We start from the raw sequence: 17043 nt of genomic DNA, 5'->3' as shown, positions 1-17043 counted from the left end.
ATCACCTCCCTAAACTCTTATAGTGCTACTATTTCACTTTTACTGCTCCGGCTGCATTTTGGGGTTTGCACTTCTACACAGGCATCGTCTCAGAAACAAACAAAACTCTTCCCTAACACTTTTTTTCCATATAAAAACACTTTTAATGACCGTTTATGAAAAATAATACATTTTGAAACTGTACATAAAAATATTTCAGTGTTTTCCTACCTTCTTTCACAACAGAAGGATTTCACAGCCAATAAAAAAAAAGAGCCAGAATGAAACTGATTAGAAGGTTGCAGTCCAGAGTCACAGACTGTTAATATATATAAGCATAAATTAAATACTATAGCTATATTTATAAAAAGAAAGAATTGAAAATTGCCGATTAAATGTAATAATTGCACAATATGTATTATAATGCTGAAGACACCCTTATAGACCCCATTGTTAGGATAGGCTGATAAAAAGTTACTCTGTACATACTAGCTAGTTGCACAAGCTGGGAAACATCTTGTTATGAAAGAGTCAAGTGATTCTGTTCAGTCCCTGGGGCCTAAATACCAGGATCCTGGAGAGTGGATTGGATGCATTTCCAATGTGGATCAAAAGGGGGCAAAACATACAAATGAATCTATTCACATATTCAAAATCGCCAGTATAAACTTTCAAATTCTAGTATATGGAATCGTAGAATCATAGAATTGGACATACTTTGCACATAATCTTCCCTAATATGTCTATTTCCCCCAAACATTTTCCATTATATTTTGTTTTTGTACATTTGCCCCATTATTATATGCATCTTTATTTTCAGTATATTTTTAACTTCTCCATGTTAAATTCTGTTTCACAGATAGATGCAAGAGTGTGCATTTGGCAAAAATGAGAACACAACACAAAATTCTCCCAAAAGCCATACTTAAAAAGTCACCCAAATCAAACCAAATAAGTTGCAGCCTAGCTCAAAATATGCACATGAATACACTTTCTCAATATCTCTTAGAAGCACAGTGTACTTGCAAATTAGAAATTAGAAAAATCTAATTAGAAAAATCTTTACCATTTTGGGGACTTACAGTTTTCATCTCTTTTTAAATTGCTAAGAACTGATCGTCTCAGTAGAAAGGCTAAGAAGACATCAGGACAAAGCCTATGGGAACTGTAGTGTCAGATATAGAACTGGAATAGTAATGTTTAAAATTGTTCTTAGTGATAAAGCTCATTGGTGCCTTTGGGCAAAACACATATCTCACAAAGTTGTTGTGAGGATTAACCTCAGATCTAAGCTTGCAAGGGAAAGGACATGTATATAACATGCATTCGTTCCATCAATTCCTGCCACCAGACTGAAAGTCCATCTTGAAAATCATAACAGAGATGCATTTCCTTCAAATGGCACTAGAGCCAACAGCTGATAAAGCAAACAAGGTTCCTCAGCTGAGCGGCATCCCTGTTTAAGTCTGAGTCTAGGGTCATTTGTCACCAAAGCCTTACTTGAGCTTGATTATTTTGGAACCTCCAGTTGGCTGTGCCACTGCCTGGAGTAGAACAAACAGAACAAACTACAGCTGGTTGGAGATGGTGTGTTACTTATACCAATATACATGGGTAGAGGTGCTTTCGAATATGGAGTTGTATGTAAGGTGGCAAGTATGACATGTACCCTAAATAGCCACATTTCTGCATAATAGAAGTGGAAAGGATAAATGGTGTCATGGGGGCTTTCCACATTTGTGTCAAGAGTTGGAATGAGAAGTTTTCTGACATGGACCTATGTGAAATTTTGATCTGCAGACCTATTTTAATCTTGTGGAAGTAGATTTCCATGGCAACATCTTGTTTTCCACTATCTAATTTTTCATATGTAGTATCCACTTTTGGGATTCAAGGCCAAGAGGTAGCATTTTGAGGGTCCCTGGATGACCATTCATTTCCTATATAGGATTCCACTCGCCACTGTCAAAAAGAATTTCCTTAACATCTTATGGTGAAAAATTCACCTTCTTTGCCCAGATTTAGATTTCTACAGCTCTTCTATCCCTATCTAGCTGGCTTCTTATCTCTTCCCACTACAAAGAATTTGGTCACAAGCTGCCCCACTACAACCAATAAAGAGTGAAAGGGATAAATATGTCAGAATTATAGGGGTGGGGGATAGGCAGCTGCCAGGGATTGGAAGCTGCATTAGTCCCCCACAATGTCTTGGCAATTTAAAGAGGTATATCAGGTCAACTTCCATTATACTTCCTGGCTTTAAAAGGGCCTACCCTGGACCAAAACAGCAACAAGATGGTGGTGTGGGAAGGGAAGGGAAGGGAATAGCAAAAATGCTTCCCGGGCCATGATTCATTAAAGAAATTAATAAATAAATGAAATTTCAAATTTTATGGGGGTGCTCAGGGGCTGCAAATGTGACAAGGGGTCTATCTAACCCAGATTGGAAGTGTTTTGTCAGTTCATTCATTATGTTATGCAAAACCAACATGCCTGATCAGAGAGTCACCAAACCTTGTGAGAAATCTAAGAGATCCAAAGCAAAAATTGTAGCAATGTTTTGGACCTGCTTTGTCGTTATTATTTTATAAGGAAAAATCCAACTTTAATTTGGAGTGCTAGGGGGGTTCTTTTAGGGTCTCAAAAATGGCATACGGGAAACATATGCAGCCCATGCTTTGCTCACCTCTGATCTAACAGAAGATGGACCTAAGAAGCTCCTGCCCAGCACTGTGTTTATTCTGTGCCAAAGTAATTCCAGTTCTGAAGACAGAAAAAATTGCACAAATACAAATTAAGGAACCCTTATTATCACTTAGAACAGAGGCAACTGCATTAAAACTGGGGGCCTATTACCCCCCATCCCAACCTCTTCTTGTGGGCTGCACTCCCCCGGTGTGCCAAAATGCCTTTTTTTCTTAACAGTTCTACTCAAAATTAGGGGTTCTAGGTTGGTTGTGAGTGTATGTTTTTGTGGAAGGAAGCACCTGACATCCTTTTACTGTTTGGACTTCTCCCTGGAGAGACAGGAGAAGTGGAGTATCTTACTTTTCCTGCAGATCAGATCTACTCTCCATTACTTTTTTCCAAACGAAGATCATCAATCTCAGCTCAGCTTTTTCAGCAACAAGATATAAATGTAAGGGAAGGGGGAAAGAAAAGATCCATTGGTTGTTTTTCACTAAAGTACAGTCTCTGCTGCCACATAGGCTCCTGAAGGGCATGGAGTAATGGATGGGTTTTGTGCAACAAGAGGAAAAGCAAATTCTGAAAAGTAACAGAAATAAACAGTTATAAAACATCCATCTCCAAAGATTCTGTCATATCCTGCTGGACAATGCTGTGAAAATGGTTCCTTTGGAGGACACATTCACAAAAGCTCAAACTGGCACTCAGAAGGCAGGTGGGAAGGCAGGCAGTACGGAGCAAGCATTTCCAGTGTTTCTGCTTCATGTGTGATGAGTAGAGCTGCTTGCTGAACATTGTACTGCAAAAGTCTCACAACAATCACACCAAGGATCCTGCTTGACTTTGGGCAGGCACCATGACAGGCACCGCTCCCATTCGGCTCAAGGTGGAAGTGGTGAGCCCTTGAGGGGAAGCAGGCTCCTGATGCCGGGGAGCTTGTGGCTGTGCCCCATTTGTCCTGTGGAGAGTGCTCCGGTGGGTTGGCACATTGGCATGGTGGCAATGAACCCCGTTGACTATAGGTGGGAAGTAGAGGGGCAATGACTGACTGGAGAGGCTGGGTGTTGGCGTGAGTGTTCCACTCCTGGGGTTGCTGAAAGGTGGCTTGAAGCCCACTGTGCTGCCTGTGGTAGTGGTGATAGAAGCTGTGTCCGAACCAGGTTTGGAGACATAGAGTTTGTGATCTCGGGTAGTGTTCATCGATGATATAGTACCATTTTTGGAAACCACGTCAGAACCAGGACTTTTTGCCCAGGAAAGTGTCTTTGGAGCAACAGCATCTTCCCTGAAAGTGGAGAGAGGGAAAGTTAGATGATAAGTGAGAGGAAAGTTAGGATGTTGTGTGCCTTCAAGTCGCTTTTGGTTTATGGAAACCCTAAGGCAAATCTGTTGTGGGGTTTTCTTGGCAAGTGTTCTTTCGAGGAGGTTTGCCCTTCTCCGAGGCTGAGAGCGTATGACTTGTCCAAGGTCACCCAGTGGGCTTCTATGGCCAAGTATGGATTTGAACCCTGATCTCCCATGAAAATATACAACTTACTAGAAAAAACAATAATGCTTAGTAAGGTAGAAGACAGTAGAAAAAGGAGGAGACCCTATTACGGATAGACAGACTCAGTCAAGGAAGCCATGGCTGTGAGTTTGCAAGACCTGAGCAGAGTTGTTGATCAGCCATAAGTCAAAGTCAACTTGAAAGCAGTTGACAATTCCCAGAGTCCTAGCTCAACATTCAAACCGCTACGCTATACAGGCTCTGCTTTGGATGAGTAGACCTGTCTATTTCCAATTGTTACTGGTTGGTGCTGGTGACAGTTGTAGCACATATAAAGGTCTACAAATGTCTTAGATTGTGCCTGATGTTTGAGGTGAACAAGGATTCTTACTTGATCTCATTAGCCATTTCCTCTTGGGTCTCTTTCTTTTTTCGGTAGGCCAACATCTGAAGCAGAAACAAGATGATCAGGCCAAGTCCAATGAGAGTTCCCACCACTGCACCTGCCACCACTGCCGCATTGAATGCTGCGAAGGGAGCCATAGCAGAGAAGAGAGGGGGAGAAAAAAATGTTTAGAGTGGAAGATAAAATGTTCAGTGATCAGATCCAGAACCGAACATTGGCATTAACCTCACAAGAATATGTGGAATATGTTTTCTCATTTGGGAACAAGTAGTTCATACATGCACTGATAATACTTCATGAACCACAGATGAGCATGTCCATTAAGGTATTTGTCTTTTTTATTTAAATATATGTATCTTGATTGTGTGGCTGGCAAACTGTTTAACAATTAAACAATACAATTAATTCAACAACGTCTTGGTGGTCCACATATACAAAGCTGTTAAAACCCTGTTCAAACACAGATAAATGGATCATTAGCAAAAGCAAATAATCAAGCCAAACAGACAAAGGAAGACTTGAGAAAATTCAGATTCAATGCACATCAAAAGTCCAGAGTTTTGAAAACAGCAGAAACTTTATTGAATATACACTGGCAGTAATTCACTAGTCAGCATTTAAGCTGATATTAATCCCCTAAAAGCCAAACAGTATATTAAAAAAAACCCCAAACCTAAACTCCACTCCAACTCTAATTGGCATCAAATCAGACACACATCTCCAATTCCCACAGCCCAAGTTTCTTACAAGCCAATTCCCCTTCCTAGACATTCTCACTAACACTATCTCTTCCAGCCTCAGACATCTCCACCATCCACCCCCTTCTCCCAGTACCAGACACCACCACCTCTCCCCCCAACTGCACATTCCAACTCTACTTTTTCAAAACTAGTCTGACAAAGACAACTAGCTAATTGCTAAGTACCATTTCCCTGCAGCCCATAGTTCCCCTTAAATTAACCCTGGAGCAGATTCCCATCCCACTGACATAAGAGCCAACAGCCACCCTTGAATCAGCAAAGGTGTGTAGGATGAAATCATGTGGTTCCTATGGAGCACTTACGTGGATTCACCTCCAAGGTGATGGTGCAGTTAGAATATCCAGCTGAGCTGGAGGCATTGCAGATATAGGTTCCAGACATATCTATGGTGAGATTTTTCAGTGTCAAGATCCCCTTCACATGATCTAGAAGCACAGAAATAGAGCAGCAGCTCCTTATTTCAGGTACGTTCCAATGGCATAATTTCGCATGTAGACGCATGCATGCATGCACACACACAATGTCATGCTAAACTATGGTTTGCGGTGACATGCACAAGCCACAGACAGCTTTGGACATGCATGTTCCCTCCTCTCTTCCTACTCAGCTGAGAAGAGGACCTGAGGTCCTTCATTTCCACTTTTTGTTAACCATAGCTTCCTACTTTGCTTGAACTGTGAACTATGGTTAGCATTAACTGTTGTAGATTCAGCAAGCCAGATTCGGAAACTGGTTTCATATTGGATTGTATGAATTCAGCTACACTTTGTGTCAACCACAATTTGCCAAATCAGATGACATGCTAAACTATGTCTAAGGGACAGTAGTTAGGATCTTTGCAGTCACAGCAAGGTATTGTTCTTCCCTACCTTGTACGGGTGCATAGAAAACTTGAGAGTTGGGCCCAGTGCGTTGCCAGCGGTAAGACGGGACTGGCTTCCCCATAATGGAATGACACGTCATGGTGATATTTCCTCCGATGTGGGGGCTTCCATGAATCTGACACTTGGGTGATGATGGTGGGACTGCAAAACAAAGAGTAGCAAATAATTAATCATAACCCATGTCGTACTTTGGCCACATCATGAGAAGGTAGGACTCACTGGAAAAGGCAATAATGCTAAGAAAGGTGGAGGGATACAGAAAGAGAGGAAGACTGCATGCTAGATGGATGGACTCTATTAAGGAGGTCACAGGTATGAATGTGCAGGACCTAAGCGGAGCAGTGGACGATAGGGAGTTGGAGGTGTTTCATCCACAAGGTTGCCATGAGTTGGGATCAAAGGCGGTTAATAACAACAATAATAAATTGAATGGTAATGGCATTGTTAGGAGCTGGACCTTGCATTTTGCCTGCCATGGTTTTAGGGGCATGCTGAGGTACTATGATGTCTATTCAGTTAAGCAATTACGGTAAGGAAATGGTTATTGCGCAGGTAGTGTAATAACAAAGTAGAGGAGGCAGCATGGACTGAAACTACTGAAGATCACACTACTGGAAAAAAAACTACATGAAAGAATGAGGAGGGGGCAGTATTAGACATGAGAGAATCAAAGTTATTTTGAGTTTGTAATGAATGAACAATTAGCCAACCAATATTTTGACATTATGTGTGGTCTAATTAGGCATTACTGGCACTTACTATTTAGTTCTGACAATGAACATCTCTGGTGTGGACCTATAGTTTCCAAATAAAGTTTTAACTACCCAAGTGTCAATTTCTGAAATTGGTTAACTTGTCTTGACAATTTCCAATGCCCAGTGCTCATCTCAACTCTTCCCTTTGCCCAGTTGTGCCCTGAAAACATAATCATAATCATCATGGGTGATAAATGTCTTATTTTCATCTTCATTGGACTACTGTAATGTGCTCCACCTGGGGCTGCCTTTGAAGAGTGTTTGGAAACTTCAGTTTGTCCAAAGAGCTGCAGCCGGGCTGTTAACTGGGACAGGTTTCAGAGACTATACAACTCCTCTGTTGAAACAGGTCAGTTTGTTTCTGGGCTCAATCAAAGTGCTGGTTATGACCTATAAAAGCCCATATGGTTCAAATCCAGGCTATTTGGCAGAATATCTTCCAGTCCCAGCCCATAACACACATGCATACAACAGCACAAAGTAACAGACGGACAATCCAGCTTGTGCTGCTGAAAGAACCTCAAAGTTCTGTTGAAACAGAAAAATCTTCACCCATTTACAGAAAGAGAGTAGAGAAAGCGCCAATCTAACATCTGGGAATTCCAGAGCCCAAGGCAGCCATCGAGAAAACCATGTCTAATTGGTGCATGTGTTTCTGGAGCAAAATAGTGAAATGGAAACACTGTTTCCATACATCATTTTGTATGGAAAGCAGGCTTGTAAATAATTACTTGTCTAGTTAGTCAGAATCATCTCCATGCCCAGGTTGATATAAAGTAAACCAGCAGTAAAGTGAGGCCCAATTTACCTAGAACTGTGAGGTTCACAAGTCCTGTGTTTTTCCCCATTTTTGTAGTATCTCCTGCAACATTCACTGTACACATGTACTGGCCAGAATCTGTTTCTTTGGTATCATTGATGGCCAGAGAGACATTATGAGAAGGCATGGAGTACAAAAAGTTCAGTCGTCGCCTGAGATCCAAATCCTCCACTTTTGTCGTTCCAGACATGTACACCAAGATCTGAAAGACAAATTAAAGAAATCAATGCGACCGCTGAAACAGCTCAGCCTGCCATAAAAATAAGTCAGTGGCCAAAATACCATGACCTGAATTTTACTGGTTAGTCCCCATCATAGTCCGCATTGAATCAACTGCAAAACAGTGAAAATACTAGTGTTGCCAGGTTATCGAAACAGAAGTAAGGGCAGTCAAAATTCATGACATGCAGCATTGACAGTCAAGAAGCACCAATTAACAAGTTTCTGTTCTAGCTAATTATCAAATGAAATTATTGATTTCCGTCAACTTAGTAATGTCTTTTCTCTATTGTCCATGTTTCCACATTCATAAATTACACATGGTTGGCCTTCCGTATCCAAAAATTCTGCATCCATGGATTGAAATGGCTTGAAAAAATATCTCCCCCCCCCCAAAAAAAAAAATCCAAAAAGGAAACTTGATTTTGATATTTTATATAAGAGACTCTATTTTATTAGGCTGTTGTATATAATGAGACGTGAGCATCCATGGATTTGGGTATTCACAGGGGCCCCTAGAACCAAACCCCATCAGATACCAAGGGCTCACTGTATACATATTTTCTGTTTATTAAGGATCCACATCCCAAAATACAGGACTTTGTTGATATTTTGTTCAGCTTATATAAGAGCAACAGTTTTCTAACCTTCAAAGAGGGGGCATCCTTTATAAGTGATACTTAGCAATGCTATACGGTCAGCCCTCCCTATCCACAGATTTTTCATCCATGGATTCAACCATCCATGGCTTGAAAATATTCCAAAAAATTATAAATTCCAAATGGCAAACCTTAATTTTGCTATTTTATATAAGGGGCACCATTTTCCTAACCACAGTATTTAATGGGACTTGAACATCCAGGGATTTTGGTATCCATGGTGGGTCCTGGAACCAAACCACAGTGGATAACAAGGGCCCACTCATACAGTCCATTGATTCAATGATTTACTCTACTATGAACTCACTACAAGACTCAGGCCAATATACAAAATCTTAAATCACCAAAGTGCATATAATATACATATTGTTGTTTTGTGCCTTCAACTCCTTTATGTCTTATGACTACTCTATGGGGTCTCCTTGGCAGAATTTGTTCAAAGGAGGTTTGCTCTTGCTTTCCTCTGAGGCTGAGAAAGTGTGACTTGCCCAGGGTTACCCAGTGAGCAAAAAGCATATTAAATTCTTTATCAAATATATACATCTAAAACAAAATTGATGTATGTATTTGGTAAAGAATTCAAAACATCAGAACTGTGTTTTCATCTCTGAACATCATTTGAGATGAGTATGCTTTCAAGTCACCCCAACCCCCACCATATTCCTGCCATCCACTTTTCATGCTGAGTCTATTTTGCTTCCCATCACTGCCCTGGTCTGCCCAGGTCTCTTGTTGCTTGAAGCCATTTAGGTAAAGGTTAGCAGAGCTGTTTCTCCTGTACTACATGGTGTACTATATTACCTCTGAGTATCGGAGGCAGTGTACTCTGAATATCAATTGCTGAAGAACAGAAGCAGGGACATTGTTATAGGAAAGATATTGCAGGGCTAGACAGGAGTTTGGTCTCATCCTGTATGGCTTTTCTTATGTAGATCCCAGCCACAGTTGCTGGTGAAACATCAGGTATAAACACTGGCCTCATTGCCCTAAAAACCCACCAAAACAAAGCAACTGTTGTTTTACCTGAAAAGGATGAGGATTCCCTGGTCTTTCAAGGTGCCAGGTGACATAGGGCTCACTGTTGCTGTGTGTTGTATATGAGACTGGCAGGATGGCCTGCTGCCCTTGGATCACAACCACTGAATTACGGCCGACCTCGACTTCCAACACAGCAGATGAAAAACCTGCAGAGGGTGAGACAGAAAGAATAGGGTCAATCCCACCTTAGTCCCTTAAATCTATGGACTTTCGTTTAGATACTGAATAGATAAGGTTCCAGACCAACACAGTTGTAAAGAAAGCTATTGATACCATAAGGTGTTTATCATTAAAGTCGAGGTAGGGCTGGATTTATCTGTTTCAGTATGTTATAGAACATGATCAGACAAACCTGCATTAACACTGATGTACATAATGAGACAAATCTTCATTTCCCCCCCATGCTTGCACACAAGAAGAAAAAAAAAGAATCAATAGGGTAAGAGTACAAGTGTTCTTACTCAGTTCTCTTTTGGCCATGGGTGTTTCTACTTTTTGAATATGATGATGACAGATGTTTAATGTTATTTCTACCTCCCATTTTAATTCTATTTTACTTCCCATGGTAACTATCTTACACATTACAGTTCGATTGTGTTAACATTTTTATTCTGACTTGTTTACAGCGCGCCCGCACCATACGCGGCCTTGAGCATACGTGCTCAAGCCGTGGGGCGGAAGGGGCGGCGCGTCCCATTCAACAGAATGGGCGCGTGCGCATGTTGCGCCCCGCGCACTCCCACGCACAAGCCCCATTGTTTCCAATGGGGCTCGAGCATAGGCGGAATTCGCCTTACGCGGCGGGATCCGGAACGGATCCCCCGCGTAAGGCAAGGACGGACTGTATTTGTATATCTTTCAGTACATATTTTTAGTTAGATTTGTATAGTCTGTATATAAGCTGTCCATGTTTAGGCTATTCATATGTATCTATATTGTATTGTGGTATATTGTACTTAGTGCACTATATTAACATTTTATATATAGGTGTGTGTCATTGCTTGTATTACTATGTTTTGAGTATTTTGATACAGCCCTCAGGCTATTCAATAAACATATTTGATTTGAATAGGGTACCACTCAGATAACCTCTGAACACTCCTTTCAACTAGCAGAAGTGTACAAGGTGTACTTAGATCTTACAAGGGAGGAAGTTGAACTAAGCAGCAAACTGCATGCAGTTAGCTCTGCCTCTGGCAACTTCTTGCCTTCGCATGTGGTGACTCTGGCTTTTACTTTACTAGCCCCATGAAACAACAATTGCCACTAGGTATCTGGGGGACATACATAATATGTCACCACTAAGAAAGTACAACATTTGCCTCATCCAGCACTCCTATTGCAACTGGGTAAGCCATTTGGAATAGGTTGCAAAGTTTTTATTAAGTGTCTTCACAGAAAGCGAGCAGAACTGATTTGACCCTATGCCACACAAACGCACCGAAACAATGGCACCTGGCTGCATCCTTGTCAGTGGAGTGGGACTCTGCTCCTGTTTTTAGTCTGGCCTTTTGAGACCACCACATACCCAAACTTGCTTTATCACCTTGGATAGTTCCTTTAAAGTTCAGACTAAACCCTGGAGTGAATCTACCAACCCACGGGTAGGAAAGTCACTAACCATCAATTTACTAACAATAACAATGGTTACTGTGGTTATAGACCATGCAGCAGAGCAAGTATCACACACACATACACGCACAAATACAATGTGAACAATGACAGGTTATATTTGTCGTAACTCTAAAAATAAAATAAGGTTTGCATTAGTCCAGCCCTTTCCTTAACTGCAAAATAAAATAACTTGTAGATGGATTTAGTAAGAAAAAGGATATTATGGGACAAATAGTAAAATGTATACAGATTATATCAACTTTCACAAACTTAACGAAGCATCTACCTTTCTGCCAGCATGTGCCATTTTCTACTTGATTCAGAAAATGCATTTGCTGCATTTGTTATTTTATTTTATTTATTGTGCATTTGTTATTTTAAATGGGGAGCAGGAATATGCAAGACATAAAGACTGATTCAGTTTGTTTTCATATTAAAGGATATTCCTCTAGTTGTTAGAATCATATAATTGTAGAGTTGGAAGAGACCACAAGGGCCATCCCAACCCCCTGCCATGCAGGAATTTATTAAACTAATAACCGGCTACTCATTTGTTAACTTTCCCAAGCTCTGGTCCCAGAAGCCACTTCCTGGAGTGTGGTATTTACTTTGCCCATGAGCTGTTACAAAACAGTGTGATGCCACTTGAGCATATGGGCAATTTAAACACCTAGGTCTGTATTGCTGCCACACTGCAGAAATGAAGACGTTTGATACCACTTTAACTATGGCTCAATGCTATGGAATCCTGGGATTTGTAGTTTTGTGGGGGCACCAGAGAGTTCTGACAGGGAAGGCTAAATATCTTATAAAACTACAAATCATAGAATTGCATAGCACTGAGCCATGGAAGTTAAAGTGGTGTCAAACTGCTTTATTTCTGCTTTCTGGGCTCCAACGTCTAATGCTAATTACTATATCTTTTTATTCTCTATTTGAAGTGACCTTTTCACTTCATGCCAACTTTCCTATGAACTTACCCCTCCCAATAATCCAAATTACATCAGTTCTCACAAAGGGCAAAAAAAAGCATATTCCATTTCTGGAACGATACCAGCAAATCCTAACAGTAGATGTTTTCCAGTTTAGGGTGGAAATATTGCAGTAGGAACATTCTGCACAGCACTCTGCAAGTGTGTGTGTGTGTCTCTGTGTATAGCAACCCTTGAAAACGACAGGTGAGTACAGTTTCACGTGTGCAACTGATTTGTGGGCAGTTGCCACCAGTTGCAGGAGGGGGGGGGGTTTCATTTTCTCAAAAAGTATCAAACTCATGAAAGCCGCAACTCCCCTCTCATTAGTATTTCTATTCTGGGACTGGGAAAGCTGATTAATTAAAAAGCACATGCCAGAAGAGGGCAACTGTACTCTGAACTCTGAGAGTAGAACATTCTTGTGCTAAAGCATTTCATATCACCTATTTACAAAGCACAGATATTCTGAGAGCCAGCCTACGCAAAGACAGAATACCCCACCCAAAGAGAAGACGAGAGAGACAATCTTAAAGCTTAAAGACTAGGGAACAGCCTCTAGTTCTTGCACAGTCCTGAAGCACTCCCTAATGTGCCCAACTTTCCCCACAGTGCTCCTTACTAGTGAATTACAATATTTGAGAAGACTTGCCTCTGATTCTGCCTCTTATGGTCCCTGAAACAGGAAGGGTAGGTTTGCCAGGAGAAATAAGGCTCAGGGTTCTGTAACGGTTGTACAGAAGAGAGAATTTCAGATGGTGAAGCTTGCATGACAAGCAACAGCTACTGGGATTCCTTCTTTTGCACAATTATTAAAGGTACAGAAGCCCTGTCCCTTGGTAACCCTGAGAAGGAACTAAATGGGGAGAGTGCTTCCTGCAAGGATCAGGCAAAACTGGACCAGAGAGAGACTTCTATATAGTTTAGCATCCTCAGGAGTGGACTAACTGATCATTATTTTGCTGTTGCTTTCATGGCACTCAGATTGTTGTGAGCTTCAGTTACACGATGATGACGACGACGACGATGATGATGGGTGGTTTGATGCAATGCCTTCTTTTATTGTTTTGTAAAAAAAGATGAATCATCTGCCTCCTGACAATGTTAGGCCTTTGCCCTCACCTCAAAAACAGTTCCAGGGCCCTGCTATATTTCACAGCTGTCTCATCACCATCCCTGGAAAATAAAGTGGACTTATACACTTCTTGAGAGCCAGCATGGCGCAGTGGTTTAAGTGTTGGACTACAACTCTAGAGACTAGGGAGAGTAAACAACACATTTATTAAGCTGTTTAGCTCTCTGAAAGTACCAGAACACATGGAAAACAAACAAACAAAAACAAAAACAACTAATGTTTATTGTAAGAAATGTGCGGAGAAAAGAAAGATGACCGCAGTCCTAGTTTTAACTAACTAAGGTGGTGATGTGGAGGCTATTCAAGCTCTGGTGTGCCCCTTGTCTCTCAAGAACCAAAGGCATCATATCTCTTAGTCTAAGTAGCAAGGTTGGAGAATATAAGATGAAAGAGAAAGTAACATTAGAAAACTCTTAAGAAATATCAAGTTAGGGGTGGAAGAAGGTCAACACAGGGAAGAGCACATAAAGGCCCCTCAAAGATTTCTTTCTTTCTTTCTTTCTTTCTCTCCTCATGCAAATGAATGCATCTTCTGTGCAAGCTCTGTGGCCCTGTTATCACAAGTTGCCCCAAGCTGCCTACTCCTGATACCCCTAATATGACCTGCCATAATATGCTGTAATATAAAGTGCTCCTTTTCAGAAGTGCAGTCAACCAGCTTTCCGTTTATCCATGAAGGTTCCATAAATGAGAGGGAATAATGTCTTCTTCTGAAGTACTTTTTTGTACATTGGCCTTAAGCTCAGTGGATGTTCCACTTATTTATTTCTGTGTCAATTACATTTATATCCTTATGTTCTCCTATGAGGTCAGGACCAGGTGCCTGAGATGGAATATTCAACTAATGGCCACTTCTGTGTGCTCCATCACTTTGTGGGGACAAGAAGCCTGGATTTCCCAAGCCTCAGTTCAGCACTTTAATCACTGGACCATATAGGTTTTCTTGGATGTGAAAGAGAAGCTCCTTGGGACTGTCCTGTTAGTATTACGCTCTTTCCAGGACAATAAAGAAATAAATAAAAATGTACAGTGCTTCTCTTTGGAAGCATTTAATGTTTTAATTGCAGCAACTCCCAACTAGCATTTTAGAGAGAAGCTGACATCTCTGGGGTAAGTGATGGGCTTGATTCTGACTGGTACGATGGAGAAGTAGAAGCTGGAGGGCAAAACATCAGCTGAAATAGGGTGCTCTGTGAATGCTTTGCATCTTCCTGACACTGTGATACCATGGTAGATGTCAAAGAGAAGGGGGAACTTGCCCACAAGGCTGGGAGAATTATCATGCATCCTTCAGACTTTGCCCATTGCCTGCTCCCTGCCTAAATTCCAGAAATAATTATGACGGCAATGTTGGATAGCATCAGAAATGCAGTCCATTAAATGAGAGGCCTTCTGTACAAGAGCTAGTGACCAGAAACCACTTGTCTAATGCATTTTAATGCACCAGCTCCCTTGGAATTTCTTAACCAAACAGTGGCCATTTGCATCTTTTCTTTGCATCGCTGCAAACGAAGCATGCTGACTGGGTTTTTACTCTCCAACATTTCACAGATGAAAACCAAGCAACATCAGAGTGTGGTCAAGATGGCAAAGATTATAAAAGAGAGAAAAAACAGACAAGTTAGGAGAGGCTGTAGCAGTTTGTTTTTGCCTACTGAGAAGGACAATATTCCACCCTCTCTTCTCCTCCACTGAGTTAATTTAGTGCAAACTACTTTTGCTCTTTGAATTCAATTTGCACAACAGAAGTAAGCCAAGGACAAAAAGGGAAAGACAGAGATGGAGAGAAAGACAGGACATTTTAAAAGCAGCTGCAGAAGTGAGACGACAGAGGATTAATATGTTTCTGCCACATTGGGGCAGATGGAAGATATGTAAATACCACCTCTGCAGTTCATACTGTCACAATAATTGCAGCTTAAATTACAGATGAGCTTCTATCCAGCTCAGCTCAGCTGATTCACTTAGATCAATATATTTCTTATAATTATATCCTCCAAGGAGCTCACATCTAAAGCAGGAGGGGCTGAAATGAAGAGAATGACTGTATCCCAGTCACCTGATGAGCAAAAAGAGAAAAAGTGGGATGACTAACAAATAACCGGGACTGTCCCTGCCAAATGGGGACAGTTGGTAGTTGGCAGGGTATGACACCAAAAAGACTTCTGAAAACATAATGCATTCTATAAATATATTTATATGCATTGGAGGACTCCTCTCTTTACAGCCTGAGTTTGGTGCTTTCCTGTTTTTATCTTCATCTCAGTGAAGACTGGAATATGGGCTTCCTCCTTCTGCCACTACCCTAGTCTCACATTCTTAATTACTGAACCTTGGGGCTCCTCTACGCCAGCGACTGTCTTTCTTTACCACTGGACCTCACAAGCAGAGCTTGGAACAGTTAATTTAGGGGACTCCTATTCCCACACTGTTCTAGTCAGCATGGCTTCTGGAAGCTGACATCCTTCTCCAAGCTATGGCTGTCGGCCTGGCTCATTCGGAATACATCTGACTCCTGAGTACTTGAAGCAGCCAAGATGTTTCCCTCCTCCCCGTCCCCACAGCTTGGGCTCCTTAAAGGATGTGCCATCTGCCTTCAGATGGATGGGATTTCCTGCCTACCAAGGTCAAGCACTGAGAAAGAGGATGCAAAACAATGGCAGTTTAGGGGTTTCCTCCCTCCTCACCGGAACCCTGCACTGACATCAAGCCCAGCCACTTCCAAAGAACACTTCGGTGAAACAAAACCCTGGAAATGTCTGTGACAACAACAGGAAGACCCACTTACGTCTTGTTTGATAAGGCGCCGACGCCAAGGCTGATCCAAACCATCTCCCTCTTTCCTATCAGCTCCCTGCAGATTCAAACAATATCACAATTGCAGGCCTTGCTGGTGTTAGCATTGGCCTTTCCCACCTCTCTGACATGAGATCCCTCCCTCAACTTCCTTCAGTGCTCAGGCCCCAAAACACTTTACGGCCCATGTAAGATCAACATATACTCCAACTGTCCTGATTTGGCAGTCCTGGATTAATCCACTGTTGTCCCACTTGTTCAGCTAACTTTAAAATGGCCCTTCTGCAATCTCCTCCTCCCACTTTCCCCCTTTGTCCTCAGCTTATGTCAATTCCTGCAAAGTCAGGTAATAAAATCATAGAATCATAGTTAGAAGAGATCCCAAGGACCTCCAAGTCCAATCCCCTGCCATGCAGGAAATCACAATCAAAGCACCCCTAACAAATGTCCTAAGAAGGAGAGTCCATCACACTCTGGGAGAGAGGGAATGGAAAATGTAGGGTAAAAAAAAAGTGACAAGAGTCTCTAAGGAAAAAGCCAAAAAATCATGAGGGATGAACAATGTGCAAGAGGGGTATTGGGTAGCTGTCCAAAATTGTCCCCTATGCTAGAAAGTTATATGATCACTACATGAGACATCTGTTCATGAGAGCAAAACTGAAGTGCAAAAGACAGCATTATAATTCCAGGAGCACAGCCCAAACCACAGTTCTTTTGAAAAATGGGAGGCCACTGTGAAATAGTCCTTCCCCAAAAATGGCACACTGTGTGCATGTATGTATGCATCGATATGCATATGTGTATGTAGGTGCCTCTAACAACATACTCA

General features: G+C 41.5%; 1 protein-coding gene across 2 annotated transcripts in view; it reads right to left on the bottom strand.

Moving 5' to 3' along the window:
* Positions 1-119: 119 nt before the first annotated feature.
* Positions 120-17043, bottom strand: part of ESAM (endothelial cell adhesion molecule) — a 50968-nt gene continuing 34044 nt past the window's right edge. For both annotated transcript variants that reach the window (XM_042476766.1, XM_042476765.1), the window contains exons 2-7: positions 9684-9844; positions 7771-7984; positions 6193-6348; positions 5626-5748; positions 4548-4683; positions 120-3952 (exon numbers count right to left, since the gene is read on the bottom strand). In XM_042476766.1, the coding sequence (XP_042332700.1) occupies positions 3487-3952; positions 4548-4683; positions 5626-5748; positions 6193-6348; positions 7771-7972 (1083 nt within the window). In that variant the 5' untranslated portion in view covers positions 7973-7984; positions 9684-9844 and the 3' untranslated portion in view covers positions 120-3486. The remainder of the gene's footprint in view (positions 3953-4547; positions 4684-5625; positions 5749-6192; positions 6349-7770; positions 7985-9683; positions 9845-17043) is intronic.

The sequence above is a fragment of the Sceloporus undulatus genome, chromosome 6, assembly GCF_019175285.1.
Source record: "Sceloporus undulatus isolate JIND9_A2432 ecotype Alabama chromosome 6, SceUnd_v1.1, whole genome shotgun sequence".
Lineage (NCBI taxonomy): Eukaryota > Metazoa > Chordata > Lepidosauria > Squamata > Phrynosomatidae > Sceloporus > Sceloporus undulatus.
Note: the sequence above shows the minus strand (reverse complement) of the source record. Positions and strands in the feature narration are given on the sequence as shown.